Genomic DNA, 25,432 nt, shown 5'->3' on the forward strand with positions numbered 1-25,432 from the left:
AAACATGTAGTAAATCAAAAGTGTGGTATTTTTTTCCAAGAGCATAGAATCAACAGTAGTGTTTCTTGTATTGACTTTTGTGCAGTAAAATGGTTGTTAAAAAATCCACAGGTGTTGACTGTCTGCCAGCCCATTGGAACTTTAAATATTTCTTGCAACTAGCTGGAGATGTGAGCTGCATGCAGAATCCTTCACAGAGATCACTGGCACCTCACGTGTCAACAGGAATGCAATCTGGACCAAAAAGACGCTCGATAGGAATGTTAGATGTCAAATTCACAGCTTCAGTGTTGCGGCAGCCTCTTTTCCCTTGTGTTTTAAAGTCTTCCCTTGTAGCAATTTCACTTTGTACTGCAGTCTTGCAGATAAGCTGAAATGTGACCTCTCCATGCACTGAAAGCTCAGTCTTTCTTAAAAATTACTAGCTTTTGAGTCTGATTTGGAGACACAAGAGTGCCTTCCCACAGCAAAGGGAACGATTAGCAGAATCTTGACACGTTTCCCTGCAATGAAGGGGGGTTAAATATTTGGCAGTGCCTTCCAGCCTATTTGTGGTATATACATAGGAAGGGCTCTTCCTGGCTAGAAATAGCTAAAGGCTAGAAGGGGTGTTCCAAAGCGGAGTCCCTCTGTGGGTGGAAGAGGAATACAGAGACTCTATTTCCCATATGTCTGAGTGCCGGAATATGAAATTTAATAAAATCCCTTGCCTCTTTCACTTCAAACAGCAGGAGTGTACACATCACTGGGGTGTCTCAGCAGAGGGTTTCCTGCAGGAGGCCTTTTCCCCTTCCTGCCCTGTGTCTCTCAGACCTGTCTCATCAGATTGCTATTGCTTTTTTTAATGTTTAGATTCCAGAGGAAACTTTTTTCAAAATGTTTATGATGAAAGTCAAGCAATAGTGCTCCTCTGTTTCCTTTGTCCATCCAATTTGCTGTACTAGGTAACATTTTTAAGAAAAACTTTTCTGTGATAAAAATACAGTGTCCTTAAGGTAGTTACTATGGTGTCCTTCTGGCTTCAATTCCTGTTTACCATTTTGTTTAAAAAGAAAACCTTTCTTTGTAGGTAAAGTCATGAAGCTGAGCACCAAAGCAGAAGAAGTTGCCACATTCTTTGCAAAAATGCTTGATCATGAATACACTACAAAGGAGATCTTCAGGAAAAACTTTTTCAAAGACTGGAGAAAGGTATGCATGTAATCCTGGGCTGCAATGACTGCAGGCATGGCCAGTGTCTCCTTGGCACTGGGCAGTGAAAAGGGGCTACTGTTCCATGCACAGGAAAGTCAGCTTGAGGCATCTAAAAGCTGCCTCAGATTGTAGCCGTGAAATTTCCAGTTTATCCTGTAGTTTCACCAGGAAGGACCCTGTCATAAATATCTTTCTAAACCAACAAAGTCAGACTTCTACCAACCAAATTTGCTTGTTATAGAATGATGGGGTATAGCTGATCTGACTGTTATATGCCTTGTTAAAGAGCCATCTTTATATTAGGAGAAAACCCCTTCCAAAGACCTAAAACTCAGAACTTTGCCTCAGTCAGCTTATCAGCTGTAAGATCAAACCTTTAGATCAATTGATGCAGTTTTCCTAAATGGGTTACTGGATTTTTCTTCCTATCCCTCAACAGTCCCAGCCACTGTTCAGTGTGGGAGTGCTTTGGGAGGTGGTACAGCATTGCCAGCGCTTGCAGAGGTCAGACCGCTGAAAGGCCAGCACTCCGTAGGCTCTGCTTGTCCTTTTGTCTTTGACCTTAGCTGGAGTGAGCATGTGCAAGAATTTGGGGATTCTTGGGGGTTTATTGTGAGAGCCTGTCTATTGTTCCTGTTTAAACTTCCTGGGGTAGGGTAAGCTCTACTATGCATGAAAACTTACTATGTATGAAAACTTAAGGCGCTACTTTCTTTCTGCAAGGAAATGACCTCTGAAGAGAAGAGCACTATCACCAACCTCAGCAAGTGTGACTTCACCCACATGAGCCAGTATTTCAAAGCTCAGACGGAAGCTAGGAAACAGATGTCCAAGGAGGAAAAACAGGTACCAGGGGGAATTCTAGGAGACTTCTTGATTCTTAGCTGGCTTGTAAACATCTTTGTGTAATCATTTCCCTGCCTGCCTTGTCATTTATAAGTCAGTGTTTACTAGCTTTCGAATTACTACTGTCATGTTAACTGTAGGAATCTTTACTGTGCAGCTCAGGTAGAGCAGAGCACTGTGTTTACAGCTGAATCTTCATCCTGACTTAAAATGATATTGATAGGGCTCCTGATCCTGCTTGAGTAAATAAAGAGAATCAGAGGTGCTACCTCCATGGGAGCCCCGGTCCCTGGCCAATATGAGCAGTAGGTACTCAGTTAAGGATAGCTTTTCATTTTAGAAGCTCCTTGGGTTTGGAGGGCAATACTGGAGATGGTGGAAGGGATGCAGCAATGAAATTAGGGAATAAAATGAGAGAACAAATCTTAAATATCAGGTAATGTAGCTTTCTGAATAAAAAATGAACTTTATTTTCCAGTAGTGTGGCTACAGTGGCTTGTGGGGAGAGATTAAATAGTTTTTAGATGACTGAGACGTACTGCAATGGAAGTTGGAAACTTGCACCAAGTTCTCAGTTGATCTTTTGCAATGCTACAGTAATTGTCCTTTGAGTGAGGGGCCTGGTAGCTTGGAACTGTGGCCTTTGGGGTCAGAGGGACTCCACCAAAATAGAGAGCCCGTGTCTTATTGCTGTTTCCATTTGATAAACATGTGGGTGAGCCCTTCTTAGTTTCCATCCGTGGTAGCTATTACAATGGAGCAGAATTGGCTTTTTCTGCTAGTTTCTTAGCTGGCGCACCAGTGCTGTCTGTGGGTCAGATGTTTTATTTTGGGCTGCAGTGTTTTTATTTTTCCTTCCATATAATTAGAGTTCAAGCACAGAAGTATGCAGTGAAATCTCAGCACATTTTTAGTTAGGAGGCTGTTCTGCTTATGAGACCATTTGCTGACACAGGCTTGACATGCAGCAGACTAGAGACATTCCTCTGCCTGCTTTCTGATGCTGAGTTCAAACACAGAAGTCTGAGTTTTTATACATAAACAACAAGATGTAAAGTCCGGTGGATGTCAAATGAATATGGACTATAAAGCAGCAGTACTGTGCTGGGGCTGCCCTTGTAGCTATGGTATGTAGATAGAGGGTAAATGCCTCTATTGTGGCAAAATTGTAGCTGTCTTCACCAGCCCTAATCTGTTTCCCTCAAATACGAGTTTTAAGAAAATTTTTGCACATTCTTTTCCTTTTTCCAGTTTTTTTTGTGCTGCTTGCATTTTATGAATGCTTTTCTGGGCAGCAGTCTGCTGCTCTGTGTGTTGATACAGCACTTGGCATGATGGGGGTCTGGTTTTGAGTTGGGTCTTGAGCATTAGTGTGGTGCAAATATAAAAATTTTCTAAGTCTTGGCATTTAAGAGATGTGTGTGGTGTTGGGTATACCATATCACCTTTGCTTTTGTTTTTTTCCAGAAAATCAAAGAGGAGAATGAGCGGCTATTGAAGGAATATGGTTACTGCGTGATGGACAACCACAAGGAGAGGATTGCCAACTTTAAGATTGAACCCCCAGGTCTCTTCCGAGGTCGTGGGAACCATCCCAAAATGGGCATGTTGAAGAGACGCATCATGCCAGAAGACATCATCATTAACTGCAGCAAGTGAGCACTGGATGCTTCACACCTTGGCTTTGCTTTCTAGATAGGATAGCTTCTTTTTTTAAAATCCTGTATAGGTTGATAATTCAAGCATGTAGAAATACACATGCTGCTTATCTTATTCTTACATGGATAAGAAACTGAGTCATATAAGCAAAGACTGAACAAGGGTTTCATGTAGAACTTTGTCAACATATTTTCTTCCTCATGCCTGCAGCCTACATCTGCTTAAACAGTCTTTCCTGCTAGTATTGCCAGAAATTAATTTTCTTCTAGGTAGGTTGCCCTACTTTGTCTTCCTTGATGTTGAAGGCTAAGGTTTGGTGGGCTTCTCTTCAGTCTTGTCCTGATAAGTGTCCACACTATTGCAGTGTCCACAAATCAAAGCTGGTCCTAGCAATGGGTGTGTTCCCACATGTGGTATAATTCTTCAGCAGATGCATATTGATAGCAGTTACATTTCTGATCTTTGACTGTTCACTTTGATTCACTTGATTTCCTGTTTGTGGAAATACACAGTTATGTTGCCTCAGTTTCTTTCCCTGTGCTTTCTTTGTGTGAAGGTATTCATTACTTTCTCTGTTTTGATGCCGTGGGATTTAAATAGTTTTTATTTGCTGTTTGGTAATTCTCTGCAGGGATTCCAAGATCCCTCCCCCTCCACCAGGACACAAATGGAAGGAGGTCCGGCATGATAACAAGGTTACCTGGCTAGTGTCATGGACTGAGAACATCCAAGGCTCTATCAAATACATCATGTTGAACCCTAGCTCAAGAATTAAGGTAAAGATCTGCTTAAAAAAAAAAAAAAAAATCTTACTGGTCATGTCTCCAAGAAGCAAACGTAGCCGTTGGCTAGGAGAGAGAGAGGAAGTAAAGCTGTCTTGCTATTTCATCCTACACTGACTGAAAAACATAGGAAAGTTTCTGTTCTTCTGTTCCCCTTGAAAAGAAAGAATACAATTGCCGCACAGGAGAGCGGATAAAATCTGGAAAATGTCTATTGAAAAACATCACTCTGCAATTCCTGGTAGGAATCCTTTACTCTGTGTAAACCTAAAAGGAAGCAATTTATCCATGAACAGACTTACTCTGGTGGATATTTTATCTGCTTTTGGCCCTAACTTCCCCTGCCTGGTCATGTAGTGAAGTTCTAACCATGGGTTGCTAATTAGTCAATTGTAAAATTAAAAATGTGGCCAGGCTACTGGCTGAGAAGGCTGGTAAGGAGCTTATGGCTGAAGGAAAACAAACCCTGCTGTGGGAGCAAATAACCAGTCAATGGATCGATTCCATAAAAGCAATGATAAACCTATTGAAAGATAAATAGCCTTCAGTTTCAGGGGTAGGATTTAAGTTCTTCTCATTAAGTCTTTTTTTTTTTTTTAAGAGGTTTTTTCCTGGATTGGAAACAAGGGGTTTGTCCTACAAGTACCGAGGAAAAATCTCTGTTCCTTGTGAATTCATGCCCTCTTTTTGCCATGGCTTGAATATATAATAATGATGATGAACTGTTGATGTTGCTTTTACGTTTTATGGGTGTTTAATTACACAGCTGAAAGAACATAAGTGTCATTTGAATAAAGCAGAGGAAACCATTTATATGTTGAGAAGCATGGTAGACAGTATCTTTTGTGTCTTTATAGTTGCTTCCATGGAAGCGTTTAATATCATGGAAATCTGAATTACCTACAGCTGCGTGGCAGCATAGTTTGAAGCTGAGCTGTTCAGCAGCAAAATCTCAGTGCTTTTGTACAGTGAGACCATTTGCCACACACAGGCTTGCAAAGCCTTGAGATGCAAATTGGAACTGTCCTTTGCCTCCTTTCTGATGCTGACTCTATTCCAACTTCCTCTGCAGGGTGAGAAGGACTGGCAGAAGTATGAGACAGCTCGGAGGTTGAAGAAGTGTGTAGATAAAATCCGAAATCAATATCGAGAAGACTGGAAATCCAAAGAGATGAAAGTACGGCAGAGGGCTGTGGCACTGTACTTCATTGATAAAGTAAGGCTCATACCCCAGCACACTCCTCTCACCTTTCCTGTCCTGCTGGGAATACTCAGGAATGCTGTGTGTCTGTTCCTAAGGCAGAATTGAGCCCAGTTACTAAGGTATCCTGAGACTTCCTGGTGGGCAGGCTCTGATCTCCTTTTCCTTCCCATTACCTGGAATCCAGAGCAATAAACTATTGTACTGAACATGGCTATTTCAGGCAGCATTGTTTTAGCTCAGGCAAAATTCACAGCCTAGTTCCAGAATCACCCAGTTGGATTACTGGGAAGTTTGTGCGGGCCTTTTGTCTCCAGCTGTTTTAGTTTTCCTGCTAGGAATTTCTGCTGGTTTGACACCTCTTTAGTTTGAGGTCACAGTTAGGAGGTTTCATAATTATGCTAATTTTTTCACCACAGCATAAAGAAAACTGCAGTTGTATTGATGCACCTAAAGCTACTTAAAACCAGTTCCCAGAGAACTGTTGCCCTAGTAGTGTCTGGTGTCTTGACCAACTAAATTGACAGGTTTTGTTCAGAATGGTTCGGTGTAAACCAGGGAACCTTGATTTGAGTAATTGTGGTTTCATATGAACACTGAAGGTTTTTCTTCAAAAATCAGAAATTGGTTTAGCCAGTGCTGTTAAAACAAATTTTTTGCAGCCAAATGTAGCCTTTAGATTATTTATATAAGCCGAAGTGTCCTATGTGCTATTTAAAGTGTATTTATTTAGCGTGCAGTGAAGAGGTAGGATCATAGAAGATGAACAACTGAACTTTATGATTTTGTATCAGGTTGAGTTCACATGGAAGTCAGTTTGATTTTTAAAAAATACCAAATGTTTTGAAATGGATTTCCATTAGTGAGGACTGTCTTACAGTTTGAGTTACTTAATGAGCGAAAGTTGGTAAAACATCTTGCTTTAAACTTCTCTTAAAAAAAAATGAGGTATTCTGGTAGATTGGTAGATTTGTGGCTTTAGTGTAGGGTTATTTCAAGAGAAATTAAGGTTGGTTGTATTAGAATTTTGTAAGTGTCAATTTTATCCACTCAAATGCATTTTCTCCCTTTCTCTTCTTCTATGGACACTGCTGATTCTAGGCCAGTGTCTGAAAATTTCCAGCATCTATACATTACTGGGATGGTTTGAAATGCTTACCTCTCTTGTTTTGATATAAATGTAGCTTGCCCTGAGAGCTGGTAATGAAAAGGAAGAAGGAGAGACAGCTGACACCGTGGGCTGCTGCTCCCTGAGAGTAGAACATATCAAGCTGCATCCTGAACTGGACGGCCAGGAATACGTGGTTGAGTTCGACTTCCTCGGAAAAGATTCCATCCGATACTACAACAAAGTCCCTGTTGAGAAGAGGGTAAGGCATCTCCACAAACACATACACAGACTGAATTGCAGAAAAATGTGGTCAACACAGTTTTGACAGCAATAACAGGGTGCTTCGTCACTGGTCAGATGCCTAGCCAGAAAATAAGTCAGTTAATGTTCTTCTTTTTATTGGCAGTGCCATGGAAGATAAGGCTGCTGGTGGTGTGACATAACCTAGCAGATGAGATATTTAAACATCTTACTGCTCTTCCCTGTGGTCTCAGTGTCAGGAGTTGGCATAACATAACTGTGACAGCTATGTTAGATGAGTTTCTTGGGTCTCGTTCTCGTCTGCAGAGTCAGTTTTGTCACCTGTAGATGGTAGAGTCCTAGGCCCACATGACAAGTAAAAGCATAAAAGGTTCTGAAATACAGTGCTGGATGGCACTGTGAAAGCAGCAGTTCGACTTGGCCTTTCATGATACTAGCTCCTCTGTCATAGTGGTTTTGTTCGTGTTGGAGCTGAGCCCTCACTGAGGTAGGTCTTGATCTTGGGTGCTCCAGAGCATACGGAGTAGGTGCACTGATACTTCTGACCTATGAACCTGGGTATCTACCAACCAAGACTTCTTTCCCAGGCAATGTTAATTCCTTTATTTCTTTGTCATCCACCAGTTTCAAATCTGCTGTGATCTTGACCTCATTCCAGAATAAATCCCCATCCAGCAGTGTGAACCTGGAGGGCACTATCCAAAAATACTTTTATTTTTGTGGGTGTAACAGCTATACAACTAGCCCACTGCTCTTCAGTCAGCACAGTATGTTAGATACCGCATGTATAATACTGTGGTAATTGTAATGACAATCAGCAGTAAATGTTGGCCTCTTGGGGAGCAAAACAACTGGAAAAACCAAACTATGGCTGCTATAGAAATGAGTATGTACTGGAATTCTTACTTCCTTGTTTAAAGAAGAAAACATTTTTCCTGTTTAAATTTATTGGTGTTGGTATCTCTTGGTGTCCCTTCTTCAGTGCTTACAATGGGGAATTGATTATTGTGGAACTAGAAATCTTTCTATATTAGGTGTCTATAGAAGAAGAATGTGTGGTGTTGAGAAGCTGCGAACTGGGGATTTGGAGCACACAGAGCTGGGATTTGTGGTCTCTGTATAATCAAAGATGCTTTGATTATTCTCCTTGCCGCAGTGAGACTTGTTTGGGATGGAACTGTATGAAACGTTTAATGCAGCAATGAGAAGGGTTGGTTTTTGGTAGCTTCACTCCATGGGAAATGGCTCAAGGGTCTCTTTGGCCAGAGTAATGATGGAGAATAAGGGAAGGGTGGTAGCTCTGGGGTCTCTGCCTCTGTTAGGCAGCTAAGCCAGAGTAGAATCAGGTCTCCTGCAATCTTGATCTAAAGGATGAGGATAAAGGGCATTGAATGCTCAGCACTCCTGTTGCTGGGGAGGAACCTTCAACACAAGCATTGTATTGAGAGATGGATCTCTGCCTGCTGGGAAGTAACATCCAGCATCGTCACTGTTGCCTGAAAACAGTTTAAGTGGCTCCCTGGCAGTATTGCTTCCTTATGTATTACTGCTACCCAGTGCTGTCTGGTCTGTATGCCTGAAGTTACCGGTTTGCTTTTCCTGCAGGTGTTTAAGAATCTTCAGCTGTTCATGGAGAACAAGCAGCCTGAGGATGACCTCTTTGACCGCCTCAATGTAAGCACATAGTTAATGGTGAGGGATGGTGGTAGATGAACAGGCTCGCTCTGCATCAGGCAATGTTCAGAAATGGTTCCAGTGGCAATTTTCTTCCAGAGCTGGCCTGAACGGCCTAAAAGCAGTGAGAGTCTATCTCAATCTGGTGTCTGTATTGTCCTCTGTGCCTGCAGGTTCCTGAAGCGATGGGCTTTGGTCTTGGTGAGCCTTTCTGGCTCTGACTTGGGGAGGTTTTTTCAGAGTTCAGAGAAGATGATTGTGTGAGGTGACAGATTTTTAGATGCCATCCCCATCTGCACATTTGGCTCTATGGGAGCACTGTGGTGGTTCAGGCACCTTCCCTGGGGTGGGACAGGCACATTTTTACCTGTTGGGAACCAAACCCTCCACACTGAAGAAAACTTTTTTGACCACTTGTGGTACTTGACACCAGTCTAATACTTGTTGGTTTTTTCTTCACTTTTCCTGTGGTTTTGGTAATGTTGTGGCCATTCTGTTGTGGTCAGGTCACTAGGCTTCAGCTGTGAGTTGCATGTCTTCGTCAGCCATGTGTCCAGAGATTTCACAAATGCTGTGGTGAATTCTAGTGCTAACTGTCATCTCCTTTCTGCTTCCTTAGACCAGTATCTTAAATAAACACCTTCAAGACCTTATGGAGGGACTGACAGCCAAGGTATTCCGTACTTACAATGCCTCCATCACGCTACAGCAGCAGCTCAAGGAGCTCACTAATCGTAAGTCTTGTCCTTGAAACTGTGAGGGGAACAGATCTTATCCTGCAATACAGACCTGGCTTCCTTGGCTTAGCTGCAAGTCTTGTATCTGTACCCCACTTCCTCGTTGCAGTTCCCCCAGCGCAAATGTCAGACAGCTGAGGTCTGACAAAAAATCTGCTGCCGGACAATCTTTTGGGGTAGTTGAGCAGCCCAGCACTGCGGCAGGGCAGAGCTGACTTGTGAGCACACCGAGGTGTGCCTGCTAGTTCATGCCTGTCCTTTACCAAATCTCTTATTTGCTTTCTGTTAATTGTAAAGTGCTATAGGTGGCAGGCAAGGCAGATGCATCTCTAACAGCCCCATGTTTCTTGGCTGCTCGTTCACAAAGTGGGCACGTTGGATCTGTAAAGCCCAACAGTGTCTTGATCAGTATGGTCTTGCTATCCTCTGCTCTGAGCATGGATGTGCTTCCCCTCTCTTGAGTGGCAAATGGTGTTTTGTTGCTATTGAAGGAACAGTCCCAGAAAGAGTTAGGGCCCAGGGTGGAAGTGGTCAGGCTCTTAAGACTGTAATTAGAGGGCAGTGTTGAGACTGGCCCGTCAGAGGGGAAGGTCACTTCTGCAGTGACTGTGAGCTTGCAGAGTTGGTGGGACACTGGCTGGGGCTGCACAGCCCTGGAGAACCCACTTGTTCACCACTTTCTTGTACTTTGCAGCGGACGACAACATCCCAGCGAAGATCCTTTCCTATAACCGTGCCAACAGAGCGGTTGCCATTTTGTGTAACCACCAGAGGGCTCCGCCGAAAACCTTTGAGAAGTCCATGATGAACCTGCAGAGCAAGGTACCCCCACCCATGCCCAGCTCTTGGGTCGGGGCAGGGCTCCAAGTGCTGCATCTCGGGAGTCACGTTTCCTTTCACTTGGGGTGAAATGGAAGCAGAGCCTGCTTTTCTCTGTCAGGAGTTGGTTAGTGCTGCCTCAGAGATGGGCCTGCTTGGAGAGGAGTAGTGAGCTGAAAGGGACACCTTTCAGTCTGAGTCGTCTTTTACTTGTAAAGACCAAGACCAGACCTTTTTTATCTGCCCTTCATCCCATAGCTATGTGTTCTGCTGCCATCGAAACTTCAGAGCAGCAGTCTCTAGCTCTGATTTGTGTCCCCTAAAGAACCCAGAGTGGGCATCCACTCCTGTTGCGTGAATCCCAGGCCACTGTCAGTGCAGGCTGTGTACATGGTACATTATGCCCCTCTGACTTGACCTCTTCCTTTGCAGATTGTTTCTGGTGAAGGCCATGAGGTCCAAAGGGGTTAGGTCTGTTCCTGGTCTGGCTTTAGAATAACCTTCACAATAAGGACTTCTGGTTTGGCACTGCAGTGTCCCCTGCTTCTGTAACACCTAACATGGCTGCCTTCACCCTAGATCTTAGAGCTTGGGGGATGTTTAAGGGGAATGGTTGAACAGGGGCTGCAAAATGCTAAATCTCCCTGAATCCTAAACTTACTGGAGAAGAACTGCCTGAAGCCTTAACAGCTTTCAGCCTGTAGGATTTGGGGCAAGAACTGATTCCTGCTGAGGGAACAGGGATCATTCTTCCATGTTACCATCAGAGAGTTGGTACTGGTGGGATACAGTGGAGGTGGACAAGCTGCCTGGAAGGGCTGTTGGCCAGTCCCAGGCCAAGCCAATTCCTTTGATTGCTTGGTTGTAGCAGTGTGAGAAAGCTCCCAGTGTCACCTTGTCTTTGGAAACGAGTGGGACCCTATTTTCTGAGGGGAGTATTTCACCACACTAGGCTTTGCAGCAAACTGAAAGGCCAGTGGCCTAATTGTTCTGCAGAAGTGGGCCTGAGTGCTGGTAGATTCTGAACGTGGTCACAAACTCACTCCCTGGGTCATGCTGCCCAGGGGTGACTGCCACAGTTGTCAGCAGCTTGTTCACAGTGCTGCCGTCTGGTTTTGCCTCTCCTAGATCGATGCCAAGAAGGAGCAGTTAGCTGATGCCAGGAGAGAACTGAAAAGCGCCAAAGCTGATGCCAAGGTCCGGAGGGATGAGAAGTCTAAAAAGTAAGGCTGGTGTTACCAGGCTGTGCAGTGCTCCCAGTACTCTCGGCTCCAAATGGGTCCTTCACCCTGTGTTCTGTTTCCCCAGCCTGTGATCTGGGAAGACTTCCTCAGGCTTTCTTGTCCCCTTTTTATTCTGTGCATGAAGAAGTGGCCTTCAAGCTAAGGACTATAGGGTAGTCTGACACTGCAGTTCCTGACGTGGTCACTAGCATTAGTCTCTTCTCCGTCTGAGCTGAGCATCAACCAGTGCTCAACCACCCTGCTGCCCGGGACCAAGCAGAGCAGAGCGATGGATCCAGTGCAGCATTGCCATCTTAATGGGGAGCCAGGAGTTACACAATTGCACGTGCACTTTTCTGGGTTCTGCTCTGCTCTGTTGGAAGCCCACGGTGCAGACGATGTACTCTGACTCTGTGCGGGCTCTGCAGAATAGCCACAGGGGTGCTGAGTTAAGGGAGCTCTGAAAGCAGAATCACAGCATGACTATTACAGAGGGGTGGATGGGCTGGTTTTAAAGTGGGTGTAGCATCAGTACAGTTCAGGCTGTTGCTTCCAACCCTTTAAAGCAAAACTGCTGCTTAAGATTTCTGTTCTGCCTCTTTGAAAATGTCAGTTCTTAATTGCATGTGCTGAGTGTTTTGTGTCACCATCTGTGCTGACACAGCTGCCCTTTGTGGCTGGTGGCATTGCTTACCTTGAACAAGAGTTCCTTTGCGTTCCCACAGTGCTGCCATCTCAAGCCCAGCAGGGCATTAGGCATTAAATGCTTTGATTCTTTCCCACCCCAGGACAGTGGAGAGCAAGAAGAAAGCAGTGCAGAGGATTGAGGAGCAACTGATGAAGCTGGAGGTTCAGGCTACAGATAGGGAGGAGAACAAGCAGATCGCTTTGGGCACCTCCAAACTCAACTATCTGGATCCCAGGATCTCTGTTGCTTGGTAAGCATCTGCCTGGGGTCTGCTGGAAGAAACCACCCCTTCATCTGTGTCCCGCAGTTCGCAGACAAGGGCTGTGGCTGACAGCAGTGCCCCTGTGCTGCCAGAGACCTCTGTCTCTGTGGCCCTCCCTTATATCTTCAGATGGTTTCAGGAAGTTATAAGAGAGTCTCTTGAGGCGAGTGTAACATGGCAGCCAAAGCCAGCACCGGTGATGGGTCGGAGAACGTGCGGGGTCTAACACAGGGGGGCTGGTCGCGCTCAGCTGGGTGGTGTGTCTTGCGAAGGAGCAGAGCTAGGAGGGTGCTGGGGCAGAGCGGGGCAGTTCTGCGGCACAGCGAGGGGCTGAGTGCCGGTGCTGTGTTGACTCTAACAGCGTCTCTTCTTCTGCAGGTGTAAGAAGTGGGGAATTCCTATAGAGAAGATTTATAACAAAACCCAACGAGAGAAATTTGCCTGGGCTATCGACATGGCAGAGGAAGACTATGAGTTTTAACCTGTTTTTAATGAGCTGAATTTTATGGGAAAAAAAGGGGGAGTAGCCTGGTTTTTAGGGAGATTGATAAACTGTGAGCCTTACTTGTCCTTGGATGCTGGGGAAGGGGGAGGAAAGGGGCAAGTGAGCATCAGATAAAACAGCCAACATCTTGCAGAAAGCATAACCTGGAAATATCCTAAAGGAGCTGAGCCAGTTGTCCTATGGACAACTTATTTAAAAATGTTTCAGAGATCCAAATTCTAGCTGTCTGGTTTGTGTGGTTTTTCTCTTGAGGCAGGGCAAGTGGATGGGGGATTTGTCAACCTTCCGCCAGGCAAATTCACCATCACACTGAGAGCGTGGGAATCTTTAGCTACTGTATACAAAATCCAATTATATTGGTGCGTTTTTACAGTTAGGGTTTTGCAATAACTTCTATATTTTAATAGAAAATGGACTCCTTAACCCCTGCCCTTCCCCTCCCCCTCCTGCCCCATTTCAGAATTTAACAAATAAACAAAATTTAAGAAACCCAACGCACCTGTTATAGCTGTCACTATAGTCATGGAAATACCCAAATCTTTTTTAATTTGTCACTTGAAACAGTTGTGGCATTGGAACATGAATTACAAATATCCACCACATTTGTTCAGAGCAAAGCGTGATGGGAAATCGGCCTCCTGACTTGAGTGTTCCTTTTTTAAATGTGAATTTTTATTTCTTTTAATTATTTTAAAATATTTAAACAGCTTTTTTTTCTTCTTGATCTTAAAGATCGTGTAGATTTTGGGAGCGGGTGGGGGGAGGGGGCCGTGTGATGGGGAGATGCGTGTGGAATTTGAGGACACGTGAAATTGGCAACAAATGACATTCCCATCACCCTTTCTTCTGAACACGCTCTGTACACTTCAAGAATATCTACTTTTTAGGTTTGTCAGACTGTTTTACCTTTTTCCCCCCCTTTTTTTCTAAGCCCCACTCCCCTCTTTTACTTGAAAGATTTTATTGTGTAAAAAGAAGTTTCACAGGTCAATAAATTTCGAGGGAAATGAGCATCGGTCCAAAAAGGAAAATAATCAAGATTTTAGGGCTTTTATTTTTTCTTTTGTAATTGTGTAAAAAAATTTTAAAAAATTAAAAAGCAGAATTTTAATGTGAAACCTTTTTTTGCTATAATCATTAGTTTTAGAGGCATTGTTAGCGTAGTGTGTGTGCGAAGACCATTTCCTGCAGCCTTTCCTCAACAAGTATCTTCTATTTTTATCATGAATTCCCTTTTAATCAACTGTAGGTTATTTAAAATAAATTCCTACAACTTAACTGAGTGTTGGTGTCTGTGTGTTCTTTCACCTCAGGCCACGAGGTCCCCTCGGTCGGGGGGGAGATGGTGGGCCTGGCACCGTGTTGTTTCTGCAGCCCCCGTGCAGCAGCACCGCCTCCATAGCGAGATGCGTGAGCCTTTCTCGTTTGAACAGGGCTGCACAGAGGACGTTGAGGCCATGGCAAGGGCCAGGTGGGTTGGGATTGACCCAGTGGTTGTGTCTTCATCAGGGGTGAGTTGAGAGCATGTGGGTTCATGACGGTGCCAGGGATGTGAAATGAAGCACCTGGCCATGGCTTTTGGAAGGGGTAATGCTTTCCACAGCTGCTAGTGTTGCCCTAAGGCTTTCAGTAACTCATCGCTGCTGGCTTGTGTTGAGCCATGGTGGCTCTGCGGTAGGTTGGTATGGTCACGTAGCCAGACCCTCCGTGAGTGGAGGAGTTGGTCCTACAGCATCACAGCGTGGGGTGTTTTGGAGCCCTGGTTGGGGGCACAGGGAGCTGACCAGCCCGTCCCGCCAGCCTGCGATCCTGCTGCTGCTTCCTCGTGAGCTCACATCAACGCCGGCGCTCGAGGCGCTCCATCAGCTCGCCTGGTTCCCAGATCCCCCATCGGTGCTCCCCGCGGGGCAGTGTGCTTGTCGGGGTTGGTTTGTGCACCCCCAGGGGAAACCGCCTTGAGTAATGCGCTTAAATATCAGCAGCCCGACCCTCCAAGCTCTTTGGGCGCTGAGCTGCCCCGTTCCTGTTCCCAGCCCCAGCAGGAACTGCCTGAAGGATTTTATTCCCTTCTAATAAGAAGCTGCTTGGTCCCTGCTGGAGCCCTGTCCGTGTGCAGCCTGCACAGCAAGCCTGGGAGCCCTCCCTCACCCGAGGAGCGGCTGCAGATGCCGGGTGAAGATCCTTTCTGGGACTCATTGGCTGCATTTGTGAGTTAGTGGGAACGTGGGGAATGTGGCTTTGCATTTGTATTTCCAAGCATCCTTGGAAGTGGAGGCCATTCCTTTAGTGAAACGGGAAGTGACCTGAGGCAGCAGGAGCGAGGAGCACAGCCAGGCTGCCCTCTGGCAGGGAGAAGGGGTGGGATGGTGCTTGTCTGGGCCCGGGTGGCCCCTGTGGCAAGGTGGTGGTCAGCTCATCTTCCTTGGAAGAGGCTGCCAGGAGAGCCAGGACACGCTGCAGCCGGGTGCAGCAGGAAGCACAAGGGCGGGCATCGTGAGCGTGTGGGTTTTCCTTCACTCCGTGTAGCTGATGGGAACGTTCTCTGCATCGATCTCTGTGCCCAGGCTGCAGCCTGTGCTCAGGAGCCTGGAAGCCCTGTGCCCGCTCCAGCCAAAAGCAGGTTAATCGCAGCCCAGTGCTCCCGCTCGCACGGCGGGGGAGGCTGCGGAGGAAAGAGGGGATCTGGGGCTGGGGCTGGAGCTGCGTGCAGGGGTGCTCCGGGGTGCTGGGGGCCGAGGGTGCTGCGGGGAAGCGGGGCTGCTCTTGGGTGCCCAAGCACTGCTCAGCACAAGGAGCTGGAGGGTGGGGGGTTGAGGGCAGGGGCTGGTCTCCCCTGTGCCGTACAAGCTGGGGATCCTTGGCTCCTGCTGGAGAGATGATGGACCCCAGGAGCTGGCGGTGCCTGCTGCTGGCAGAGGGGGGTCCTGTCTTCCTCCCAGCCGGGAAGGAGATGCTTTCCTGACCAGTGGTCACTCTGGGTTTCCGTGCAAGCACACCTCAACGCTGGTTTGCTTTGCCTCCCGCGGGCTGTCTTCTCACTTGGTCCCGGGAAAACCCCTGCCCGGTGCAGCTGAGAGCAGCGGGATGTGGTAAGACCTGAGCTGCTCTTCCTGGCGTGGTTTCTCTGCTGCCTTTTATTAGCCCGCAGCCCTCTGCAGGGAGGAGGACGGAGTGGGAGCAGCACCCTCTCCTTCCCCTCGTGGCTGGGAAGGGCAGGAGGCTGGGCAGGGGCACGGGCGATGAGGCTGATGGATGCATCCATCTCCCTGGCACTGGAGAGCAGCCCAGGGCCCCGTGTCCTTGGGGAGCCTGGAGCAGTCACGGGCCCTGGCTCCTCCGCAAGCACCTCCCAGGCACCCCGATGCTGGTGCAGCACTTGCTGGGCTCCCAAACCCCACGAGGGTGGCTGCGGGGTCAGGCTCAGCCAGCCGCAGGAGCAGCGGCCTCTCAGCCCCCCAGCCCCGAGCAGGGCTTCCTGCTCCCCACCGCCCCCCGCCATATTTTCAGGCGCTTTGTTGTGGCTGCGAAAACTCGCGGTTTTGGCAGGAGTTACCGGTTACTCTCTGGGGCCTTTCCAAGGTGCAGCAGAGAAAATGCCAGCGGAGAGGGAAAGGGGCTCATTGTGCTCCCGACCTGCCCAAACCTGGAACAATGCAGCCCGTAAAAATATCCTTTCTATTTATACAGCCCTCCCTCTCCCCGTTCAGACCTGGCCGAATTAAATTCCCATACCCTACGCTGCTGAGGGAACTGTGCTTCTCCCCCTGCCCTGTTGAAGGCAGTGGGGAGGGACGTGCTCCCGCAGGGGATCCCCCATCGCTACCAGCAGACTCCCCTTCTCCGCGGGCGCGGCGGGGTGCCCCCGGCCAGGCTGGGGGTTGTGGCTCTCGGGCCGTGCTCTGCCTGGAGGTGCGAGGCCGGGCTGATGTCCCAGGCCGGAGTGCGCTGTGCCTCTCCCTGTCAGTGGAGGGGAGAAGTATGTCGGTGCAAAACCAGCCCTTGAAAAGGCACTCGGCTCCCTCTGGACGCCGGGAGCACGGGCGCTCCCCCGCCGGCTCTGCCCCGGGCAGGGAGCTGAGGAGGATTTAATCTGTATTTTTGCCTGTGGCACAGCGGGGTCAGGACCACGCATCCCGCACTTTAAATGGAGAATTCCCAGATCCCGTTGACTCACTGTGCAAACAGAGAAATGGCCGTGAAACGTGCCGCGTCCCGTTGTGCAGCCCACCGCTGCAGCGCCTGCTCCTCGCCTGCCCCAGTGCCACCACCCCAGTACGGCTTTCCTGCCCTGCCCCAGGGCTTGTGTTTGGCAGCAAGGGAAACTGAGGCAGCAGTGACGTGACCAGCAGAGGGGGCAAAATTTAGGTTGAAAGAGGATCTTGTGCGTCGCGAGCCCATGGACAGCCAAGGGGAGGCTGCAAACCCCGCTGGACGCAGCCCCATCCCCCTTGAAGTCTTAGGGATTCAGGGGTTGGAAATTGAAACCAGGTGAATTCAGGATATTAAAAAAGTGTGTGCTCCCCTAGTGACATCAGGGAGCGGGGACAGGGAACCTGGAGCTGCAGCGGGTTTCCCATCAGGTGCCGGTTTGTAATCCAGAGGGATCTTGCAATGCCTGGAAGGGGCAGGAGGATGCCGGGGGGAGGCAGCCCTGCCTGCGGGCACGGCTTCGCCCCAGCTCCTCGGCGAGCGCGCCGCACGCGGCAGGCACCGCGCCAGCATCCGCAGCGGCTCTGCGGCCCCAGGCGGGTCTGCTTTCTATCCCCGGCAAAAAAACCGCCTTGCGCTGCTCCGTGTCTGCTAACACCACCCCGGGGCGGGACGTAGCTCGGCACCACGTTCCCCGTGGGTTTTCCAGCTCCTGCTCCCTGCAGGACCAGGGGAAGCTCTTCCCTGATGGTGATTTTCTCAGCCCATGGGCTGGTTTCTCGTTTACCCACCGCAGGCAGCGCAGAACAGACGGGAACGAATAAATAACCCGGAGCGGTGCGTCTCTCGGGGGATTGCAAGATGCCGAGTACTCTCTCAGATGGGGATCGGGCACCTCCTCTCAACGCACGGTCCCCAGGGCGGGAGAGGGACGCGTCCATTCCCAGACACTGGTGTCAGAGGGATGCTGGGCTGCGGGGACCCCCCGCACCCACCCTGGGGTGGCCTCAGGGTTTTGTTTCCCTGGGTTTTGCTCCCCAGCCCTTGAGCAAGGCTGGGGACTGTCCTTAAGCCGGAGGTCGCCTGGCCCTTGGCCTGCTGCCTGTTCCGGGGCAGAGGATGCAGCTGCTCCATGAATCCCACAGGATACGGGGGGGTTCGGCACCCCACACTTCGGGGCTGTGGGGGTCCCGCAGGTGCTGGGGCCAGCACGGAGGGGAAAACCCCTTCTCCCAGAGGTGTTTGCAAGGGAAGACTTGCAGAGCCCACCCCCTCTGCCGCTGCATGATGAACAGGATCTAGGGAATTTCTTCAAAAGCAAAACGTGTCTGACCCACTGCGGAGCAAAGCCCGGGCAGGGCAGAGCGGGGCAAGGTAATAGGAATGGGATGGAAGTTCCTGCTGCCCTGACGGGCCGGGGGCCATTGCCCGCAGCTTGGCCGGTACCGGAGCCGGGGCCACCAAACGAGGCTGGCAGAGCGGTTTCGCATGCTGTCAAATTAAACTGTGAAATTCCTCGGCGTGCAGCATTGCGGACACAGAGAGTTAACGCAAGGCTAAAAGTGATTAGTCAAACTTGGAGAAGAAAAAATATCCATCGCAGACACCTCATCGCAAACCACCGCCTCCATGACCTGGCCACCCAGGGCTCCAGGGCCGGGGAGACGCCGTGATGGGTGCTCTCCGTCAGCATGAACAGGCGGCATTTGGGAGTGAGGGAGTTACCTTTTTTGTTTCTTCGATGGCCACACTCCCTTCTCAGGTTTTGCCCTCAAAAACAAGGGTGTGCCCATAATGCTCAGCTATTTTAAGACCACTGGGAGCCGGCTGCTTCCTGCCGGTCCCGCGCGAGGCCGTTACACAAGCAAGGAGCGACTTCCCCGGCGGGAGCGGCGGCAGCCCACCCCGGAGGGAGCGGGGCAGAGGGTCCCGCACCCATGGCTGCGGGCTCACCTGACCGCCTCGGGGCTCCCGCTGGCGGGCTGCCGGCCGCTCTGCCTTAGCTGAGCAGGTCCCAGCATCTTGTCACCCCTCACGGTGCTGTCCTACGCTGGTCATTTTTATAAGGGCAGGTTTAGGTTCTTAATCCAATGCATCTATACATTTATATATAGAGGTACATCCCCTCCAACCTCTCCCTGTGGGAAATCCCTGCCTGCACTGTTCTCCAGCAGCAGGGCCGCGCTTGCCACCGCGTCTTGGTGTCTGCACCGGAGCCGGGACACGGTCGCCAGCCCAGGGCAGCCCCAGCACACAGCCCGCCCTGGGGTGCCCTGATGGGGAGGAGGGCACCGGGCGGTGGGGAGGAAGGTCAGCAGCGCAGAAAGGGAAATTGCAGGCTTTAACCACATGAATGGAGCAAACCGACCTGAAATACTTCCCAATTCAACCGCTTATCCCCTCGCTAACCCCGCTTTTGTGTGGTCTCCCGCCAGGGCCAGAGCAGGGTTGGAAAGCCTCCTGCGACCCCCGGCTCCCTACACATCCCTCGGGAACGGGATGCCGCTGGCCACCCTGCAAACACCGTCCCGCTTCCCATGCCGGCACGCGCCCGGCCGTGATTTATGGGGAGGAAGCTGCGGCAGCTCAGGCCTGGCTCCGGTGAGGAGCCACGCCGTGGTGCCAGCAGCAGCCAAACGGAGGGGACTGTTCCCAGGAAAAGCCACCCCACTTGGCCTGTCCCAGCGCAGCAGGGCCGGGGATGTCCCTGGGAGGGCAGGGAGAGGAGAGCGGCTCCCAGGAGCAGCTGCTGGCCTGGCCCGTGCCCTGCTCACGACTGCATCTCTGCACGTGCCCACTCACCCTGCACAGCCCCCACGGTGGATGCGGGGTGGTGGCGGGAGGTTCGGGGGGCTGAGCCCCTCAGCCCCATGGCTGTGCATTGGGGTGTTGGCCCATGGGATGCAGCGCTGGGGGATGCGGCATCCCTGAGGTGCGTTGCACACCCAGAACCCCACGCGAACTGTGCTGTGGGGTGCCAGGGCCTTGTTGTATCCTGTGCTGTGGGGTGCGTGGCACACCGAGGACCTATGTGTGCCATGCATGTGGGGTGCAGGGTACCCCCGGTGCCCCAGGTGTGCTGTGGAGTGCAGGGTACCCCCGGTACCTCAGACGTGCTGTGGGGTGCAGGGTACCCCCGGTGCCCCAGGCACTGGGACCCCACGCGAGCTGTGGGATGCAGGCCGCACTCAGCCCCCACAGTGCTGCACCACGCGAGGGGTCCACTCCACCCCCTCCCCTCCCCACGCGTGCCACAGCGCGGGGGTGCGCGCTGGCACCCCGAGACCCCCCAGTCGGCAGAACGCGAGGTGCGGAGCGCCCCAGGCGGGCCGTGCTGGGGGGGGAGGTGCGCGCCCCCCGTGGACCCCACGCGTGCCCCGCGCCCGTCCCACCGCGCGGGGCTCCGCCCCGTGCCACCGCCCCTTTCCCGTCCCTCCTCCTTCCTCGCTCCTCCTCCTCCTCCTCCCGCAGCCGGCGGCGGGCGGGCATGGGGCGCGGCGGGCGGCGCTGAGCGCGGCGGCGGCGCTCCGGGCGCTCCCGCTCCCCTTTGTTCGCGGCGCTGATGGCGGCCGGGCCGGGCAGCGGCCCCGGGGCGCCCAGCGAGGCGGAGGCAGCGCACCTCTGCCGCAGCCTGGAGGTGGGCACCGTCATGACCCTCTTCTACTCCAAAAAGTCGCAGCGACCCGAACGGAAAACTTTCCAGGTGAAGCTGGAAACGCGGCAGGTCACCTGGAGCCGCGGCTCCGAGAAGATCGAGGGGGCCGGTGAGTGCGGGGCGGGGGACGGGGACGGCTGGGAAAGCCGGGCAGGAAGGGGGAGGAAAAGGGCTGCGGATCCCTCGGGGCGATGGGTGCGGGGCGGCCCCGGCCGGAGCCGTCCCGGGGAGCCGCCGTTCGCCGGCTCGGAAAGCGGCGGGAGGCTCGGTGGGGAGGAGGAAAGGGGGGAAAAATAAATAAAAAAGAAAAGCAAGCCCCAGCCTCTCTGTGCCCGGCATCTCCCCGCGCAGCAGCTCGGGGTGGCGGAGAAGGTGTCCGGTGTCCCCGCCCGGGGCCGGCCCCGGCCGCAGCGGGGGATGCGCGGGCCGGGTACCGCCATGGCCGCCCCCGCCCCCAGCGCCGCCTCCCAACTTTCTGCATCCCTCTTCGGCGTCAGACTTCCCCTGGGATAAACTAGGTGCCTTTTCCTGCGTGGTACCTTGGCTAACAGCTCCTAAAAGCCATAAGGAGCCTCAAAAGGAGGCAGGGTTAGTTTGAGCCCTTTTGGGGTTGCATCTCGGAGCAACAGCTGAGGTGAAACGGAAAGGGCAAAAAGCAGAAAAAACAACCCCAAATATTGTAATGCAATTCCCTCCTCTTCCTTCTCCCCTTTGCGCATCTGCCCCTGGATGGAGGCGCAGGGTCAGGTGGAGCACGGTCAGCGTAGGGCCGGGTCCTGCAAACCCTGTTAGCCGCGGTGGGCGCAGTTACGGGCAGAGCAGCCTGCTGGCTTCGGTTTCCCGCGCGTGATGTGGACCTCTAGCACGAGGAGGGCAGGGGAAGAGATTCGTAAGAAATGTGAGTGTAAAACCACAGAGGTGGGTGGGAAGGGGGAGAGAGGAGGGAGGCCCCGCACTGGGAAACTTTTAACCTCGGCGTTGGTTTCCAAGGTTACTGCTGTTTCTCTTAAATTACCTTTCCCGCCCCCACGCGCACCAGCGCGAGGACAGCGTCTCTGTTCGATGCTGGAGGCGAGGAAGAGGGGACGCGCACGAAGGCGATGTGACGTGAGTCCTGGTGCTGGCCTTGGCGCGGCGGCACGTTAGTGCTGGTCTTCCCCGCCTTGAGGGATGCGGCTGGGGCGCAGCGAGGCCGCGGAGGGGTTGTCGTCTCTCCTGGCAAGTGCTGCTGGCCCAGGGTGGAAAGGTTGGATGCTGTTGGTATTGCCAGGGGGCTCGGGTGAAGAAAGGAGGTGGAGATGATGGTCATATCACCGTGGCAGGACCACAAAATGCTGGTGCTTCCCGTTTGGGGCTTTGATTTGCCTTAAGACCCTTAGAGTCCTCTAGCTTCTGCCCAGCAGCATCTCCAGGCAAATCTTGAAGGAGCTTTGGGCTCCGTTAGCATCACTGGGACGTGAAGCTCCCCCGTACCTTTCCCAGAGTGGCTTCTGGGAGCTTTGAGGAAGCGGGAGAGGGAGGAGAGGGCGGCGCTCCGTTGGCCCTGGGTTTAAGTTGTTCTTAAATTAAGGCAGAGCACCCGTTTGTTTTGCTGGCGAGGCACTGGTTTCTGGCAGTGTCTACAGACCACGTGGGTCCATGGCCCATGGAGGGATGGAGGTCCCACTGATGTCTACACGGGCGATTGTTCCTGTGGGCAGACCTAAGCGCGTGCTGCAGTCCTTGTAAGGCTGGGACCTTAACTTCAGGGAAATTTAGGGAACTTTAACTTCTGTACCAAAACTGTGGTGGTAACAGTGGTGATAATGTCGTGGCTGCGAGGTCTTCTTGTGCTCTGCAGACAGCCGAGAGCAGATCAGTAAAAGCAGAGAGCGTGTCCCAGGCACCGAGAGGATCAAGTTGAAAAAATTGTAAAATCCACAGGTTTCTAGTGAAAGAAAAGCAAGAGTTGGGGAACACGGGACAGCCAGTTCCCTCGTGTTCCTTTAAACGTCGCGGTGGAAAATTACTTGGGGCTCTTCTGCTGCGCCGCAGGCGAGTTGGCCAGCTGGTGGCCATGGGCTCTGGGTTCCCCGCACGTGCCTCCCAACGCGCGTGATGTTCCCGCAGCGCGCGACCCTCCCGAGAGGCAAGATGGGCCATGCTGGTGAGCGAGGACATTAGCCTGAAGAGCTGCCATATCTTCAGTCCCCTCCTCTGGTGTCACCCAGCACCCTGAGCAGCACCCATCCTGTCACCTCTCTTTCTTTGCAGGGCTGAGAAGTAGAGCTTTGCTTTAACACTTCCTGGACAGAAGCGTGGGAGCTCAGGTGGAAATATCGGCTTGTGTACACAAATAGTGACTGTGTATCTAGGCGAGGCAAAGCCACGCGATCAATGGCCAGCAATACTAGGTTGTTGGCCAGCTTCCCTATTTTTGTCTGGATGCGCTTTCTGGGCAGAAAAAGGATGCCAGGGAAAAACCAGGTGTGTGACAGCTCCACTTCACGTGGCAAATACACTGATGTATTCCCCTCCTGGCTCATCCCCCCCTTGAAGACCAGCCTTTACTTGGCACAGCGTTCATAAGGCCATGGTGGGAACCAGAGGGGGAAGCGGTCTGGAGTCAAACTAATCACTTTTGGTGCAGGGTAATTTTAACCATGAGCAACGACTGACCCAGTTCTCCCCATGAAGACAAGCCATGCTGGCATGGGGAGCAGGAGGTTGGGGCTGGCAGGAAGACTGGAGTTTGCTTTTTGTGGTGGTACCGGTTTGGTCCTAACTTGCAATATGAGTGAGGCTGTGAGCAGAGGAGAGCAGCCAGCTGTCAGGAGGTGAGATGTTGCTTCACATGGAACAGCATCTCCACCAGACAATGTCTGGGGGTCTATAGGTCAAAGACTGCTGTGTTCATGGGTCGGTAATGAATGTTCTTGCGTTTCTTGAGATATGGAGACCAACAAGGAGCTTCAGAACCCCCTGGACACAAGATAGTTGTCTAAGTAGGAATGATCCTGGGTTTTTATCCATTTCAGAACTAGTGAGTATACACGGTATATCACATAGGGAGGTCTCGGGCATGTCTGTGTAGATGGCCATATCTTGGAGAGGTATCTGTCTCCATGAACACCCCAGCATGGAGGATCTGTGCTCCTTTCTCTGCACCCGGTGGGTTTTGCAGAAATGAGTTGTGTATTTGTCCCAAGGAGGGGTGGGACGAGCCCTGTTGGGACGAGCACAGCCCCCCTGGCTGCAGCTCGGGAAGCGTCCTGCTGCCTGCTAGGCAGTGCACGAGGGGACACAGGGTCAGTTGGCTTGTCTCCAGGTGGCCTCAGGCATGTGGGCTAAAGCTGCAATGTGCTGGGAGGAGAGGGCTTCTGGGCACAGTCACAGCCGTCGTTCCTTGGCGTGGTGCCACTCGTTTCAGAGCGTCAAGATCGCTGCGGGTGGTGTCGCAGAGCTGCTGCCTCCCCAGGATCTGTGGTTGCTTGTCTGCCTTCTTGTACTTCTGAGCTCTTCTGAACTCTGTGTGGTTGCAGTAGTCAACCAGTTGTTTGCCTTCACCTTCATCAGGGTTTTGGTGGTGCTCGGCTTTCTGGTGCATGCTGGAGCTTACAGGGGAGCAGAGCCTGGGCAGGCTTCAGGTCACCCCATCTCTGGAGAGGAGCATGCCTGGAGGAAGGTCCAGGGAAACCCCCATCCTCCCAGCCTCTGATCCCTCAGCAGCGGTGTGCTGTCGGTCTGACAGCTTCTCCCTGACCGAACGGGTGCGTGGCTGCCAGCTCCACTGGCCACGCTGCTTGTGCTCGGAGGTGCTGGGACATCTTTTATTTCAAGTTACTTACTGAAGCGAGCAGGATCTGAGCTGGCCTCTGGAAGGAGCTTTTGGCGCGTAAGGACAAAGCCCTTAGCGTTGAACATCTCTTACCAGCAGTGAGATGGGACCGGAGGGATGCTGACGGGGGAGTAGCGTGTGTTTGATGGGTTGGGTGGCATCACCACACGTGCAGGCAACCAGCCAGCCTCGTTGGCCACCATCAAACTGCCTAGCCTTGCCTTCCTCCTGCCCGCGAGCCGGGAGGTGTTGGGGTCGTGGTACGTTGGTGAGGAGCCCTTGCTGGTGTGACAGCCCTCTTCTTCGTCCCCTTGCTGTGTGACCCTTGTGTAGCGCGTTGTGAGCGTCGCACAGTGACCTTGTGTGTTAACGGGCAGCGTGCGTGTCCCCCGCTCCTCCCCGCCGGGAGCAGCTCTGACTCGGCAGCGGCAGAGCAGGGGCTCCAGCCAGCTGGGCTCCCTGATGAAGAACCTCTTCTGTCGGAAAGGACCCATCTCCTGCTCTTCGTTAAGCTCTTCAGCTCGCTCCAGAGCGCCCTGGCTCTGGATGAGCAGGATCAGCTGAGGAACGGGGGGGGCGGGGGGGGGCAAACTTGTCTGTGCGGGAAGCCTTTTGCTTTGAAAAGACGTCACCTCCTTCTTCTGTACTTTTTCAAAACTCAAACTGTGCAAAATGCAATTCTGGTTTGTGTAAAAAAAAAAAAAAAAAAAAAAAGTCATTTTTTTCAATTAATATTTGTTTTTATCCAAAAGGGTTTCAGCCAGCTCTAATTACCAACGCATTGCTTTCTTGCTAATCAACTCTGCAGAGGGCCTGGCTGTTGCGATGGGAAGAGCTTTAATAATTTTC

The 25,432-nt window shown here is 51.5% G+C and overlaps 2 protein-coding genes across 5 annotated transcripts in view; both read left to right on the forward strand.

The window, feature by feature from the left end:
- Positions 1–14,245, forward strand: part of TOP1 (DNA topoisomerase I) — a 69,040-nt gene extending 54,795 nt beyond the window's left edge. Inside the window, exons 10-21 of the mRNA XM_075166349.1 lie at positions 1,070–1,191; positions 1,918–2,040; positions 3,508–3,695; positions 4,331–4,475; positions 5,554–5,697; positions 6,867–7,052; positions 8,660–8,728; positions 9,348–9,462; positions 10,160–10,287; positions 11,413–11,507; positions 12,296–12,445; positions 12,836–14,245. Of these exons, the coding sequence (XP_075022450.1) occupies positions 1,070–1,191; positions 1,918–2,040; positions 3,508–3,695; positions 4,331–4,475; positions 5,554–5,697; positions 6,867–7,052; positions 8,660–8,728; positions 9,348–9,462; positions 10,160–10,287; positions 11,413–11,507; positions 12,296–12,445; positions 12,836–12,938 (1,568 nt within the window). The 3' untranslated portion in view covers positions 12,939–14,245. The remainder of the gene's footprint in view (positions 1–1,069; positions 1,192–1,917; positions 2,041–3,507; positions 3,696–4,330; positions 4,476–5,553; positions 5,698–6,866; positions 7,053–8,659; positions 8,729–9,347; positions 9,463–10,159; positions 10,288–11,412; positions 11,508–12,295; positions 12,446–12,835) is intronic.
- Positions 14,246–20,592: 6,347 nt separating this feature from the next.
- PLCG1 (phospholipase C gamma 1) overlaps positions 20,593–25,432 on the forward strand; it is a 49,187-nt gene continuing 44,347 nt past the window's right edge. For all 4 annotated transcript variants that reach the window (XM_075166350.1, XM_075166352.1, XM_075166351.1 and 1 more), the window contains exon 1: positions 20,593–20,875. In XM_075166350.1, coding sequence (XP_075022451.1) covers positions 20,674–20,875 — 202 coding nt within the window. In that variant the 5' untranslated portion in view covers positions 20,593–20,673. The remainder of the gene's footprint in view (positions 20,876–25,432) is intronic.

This window comes from Calonectris borealis, chromosome 17 (assembly GCF_964195595.1).
Source record: "Calonectris borealis chromosome 17, bCalBor7.hap1.2, whole genome shotgun sequence".
In the NCBI taxonomy this organism is placed as follows: domain Eukaryota; kingdom Metazoa; phylum Chordata; class Aves; order Procellariiformes; family Procellariidae; genus Calonectris; species Calonectris borealis.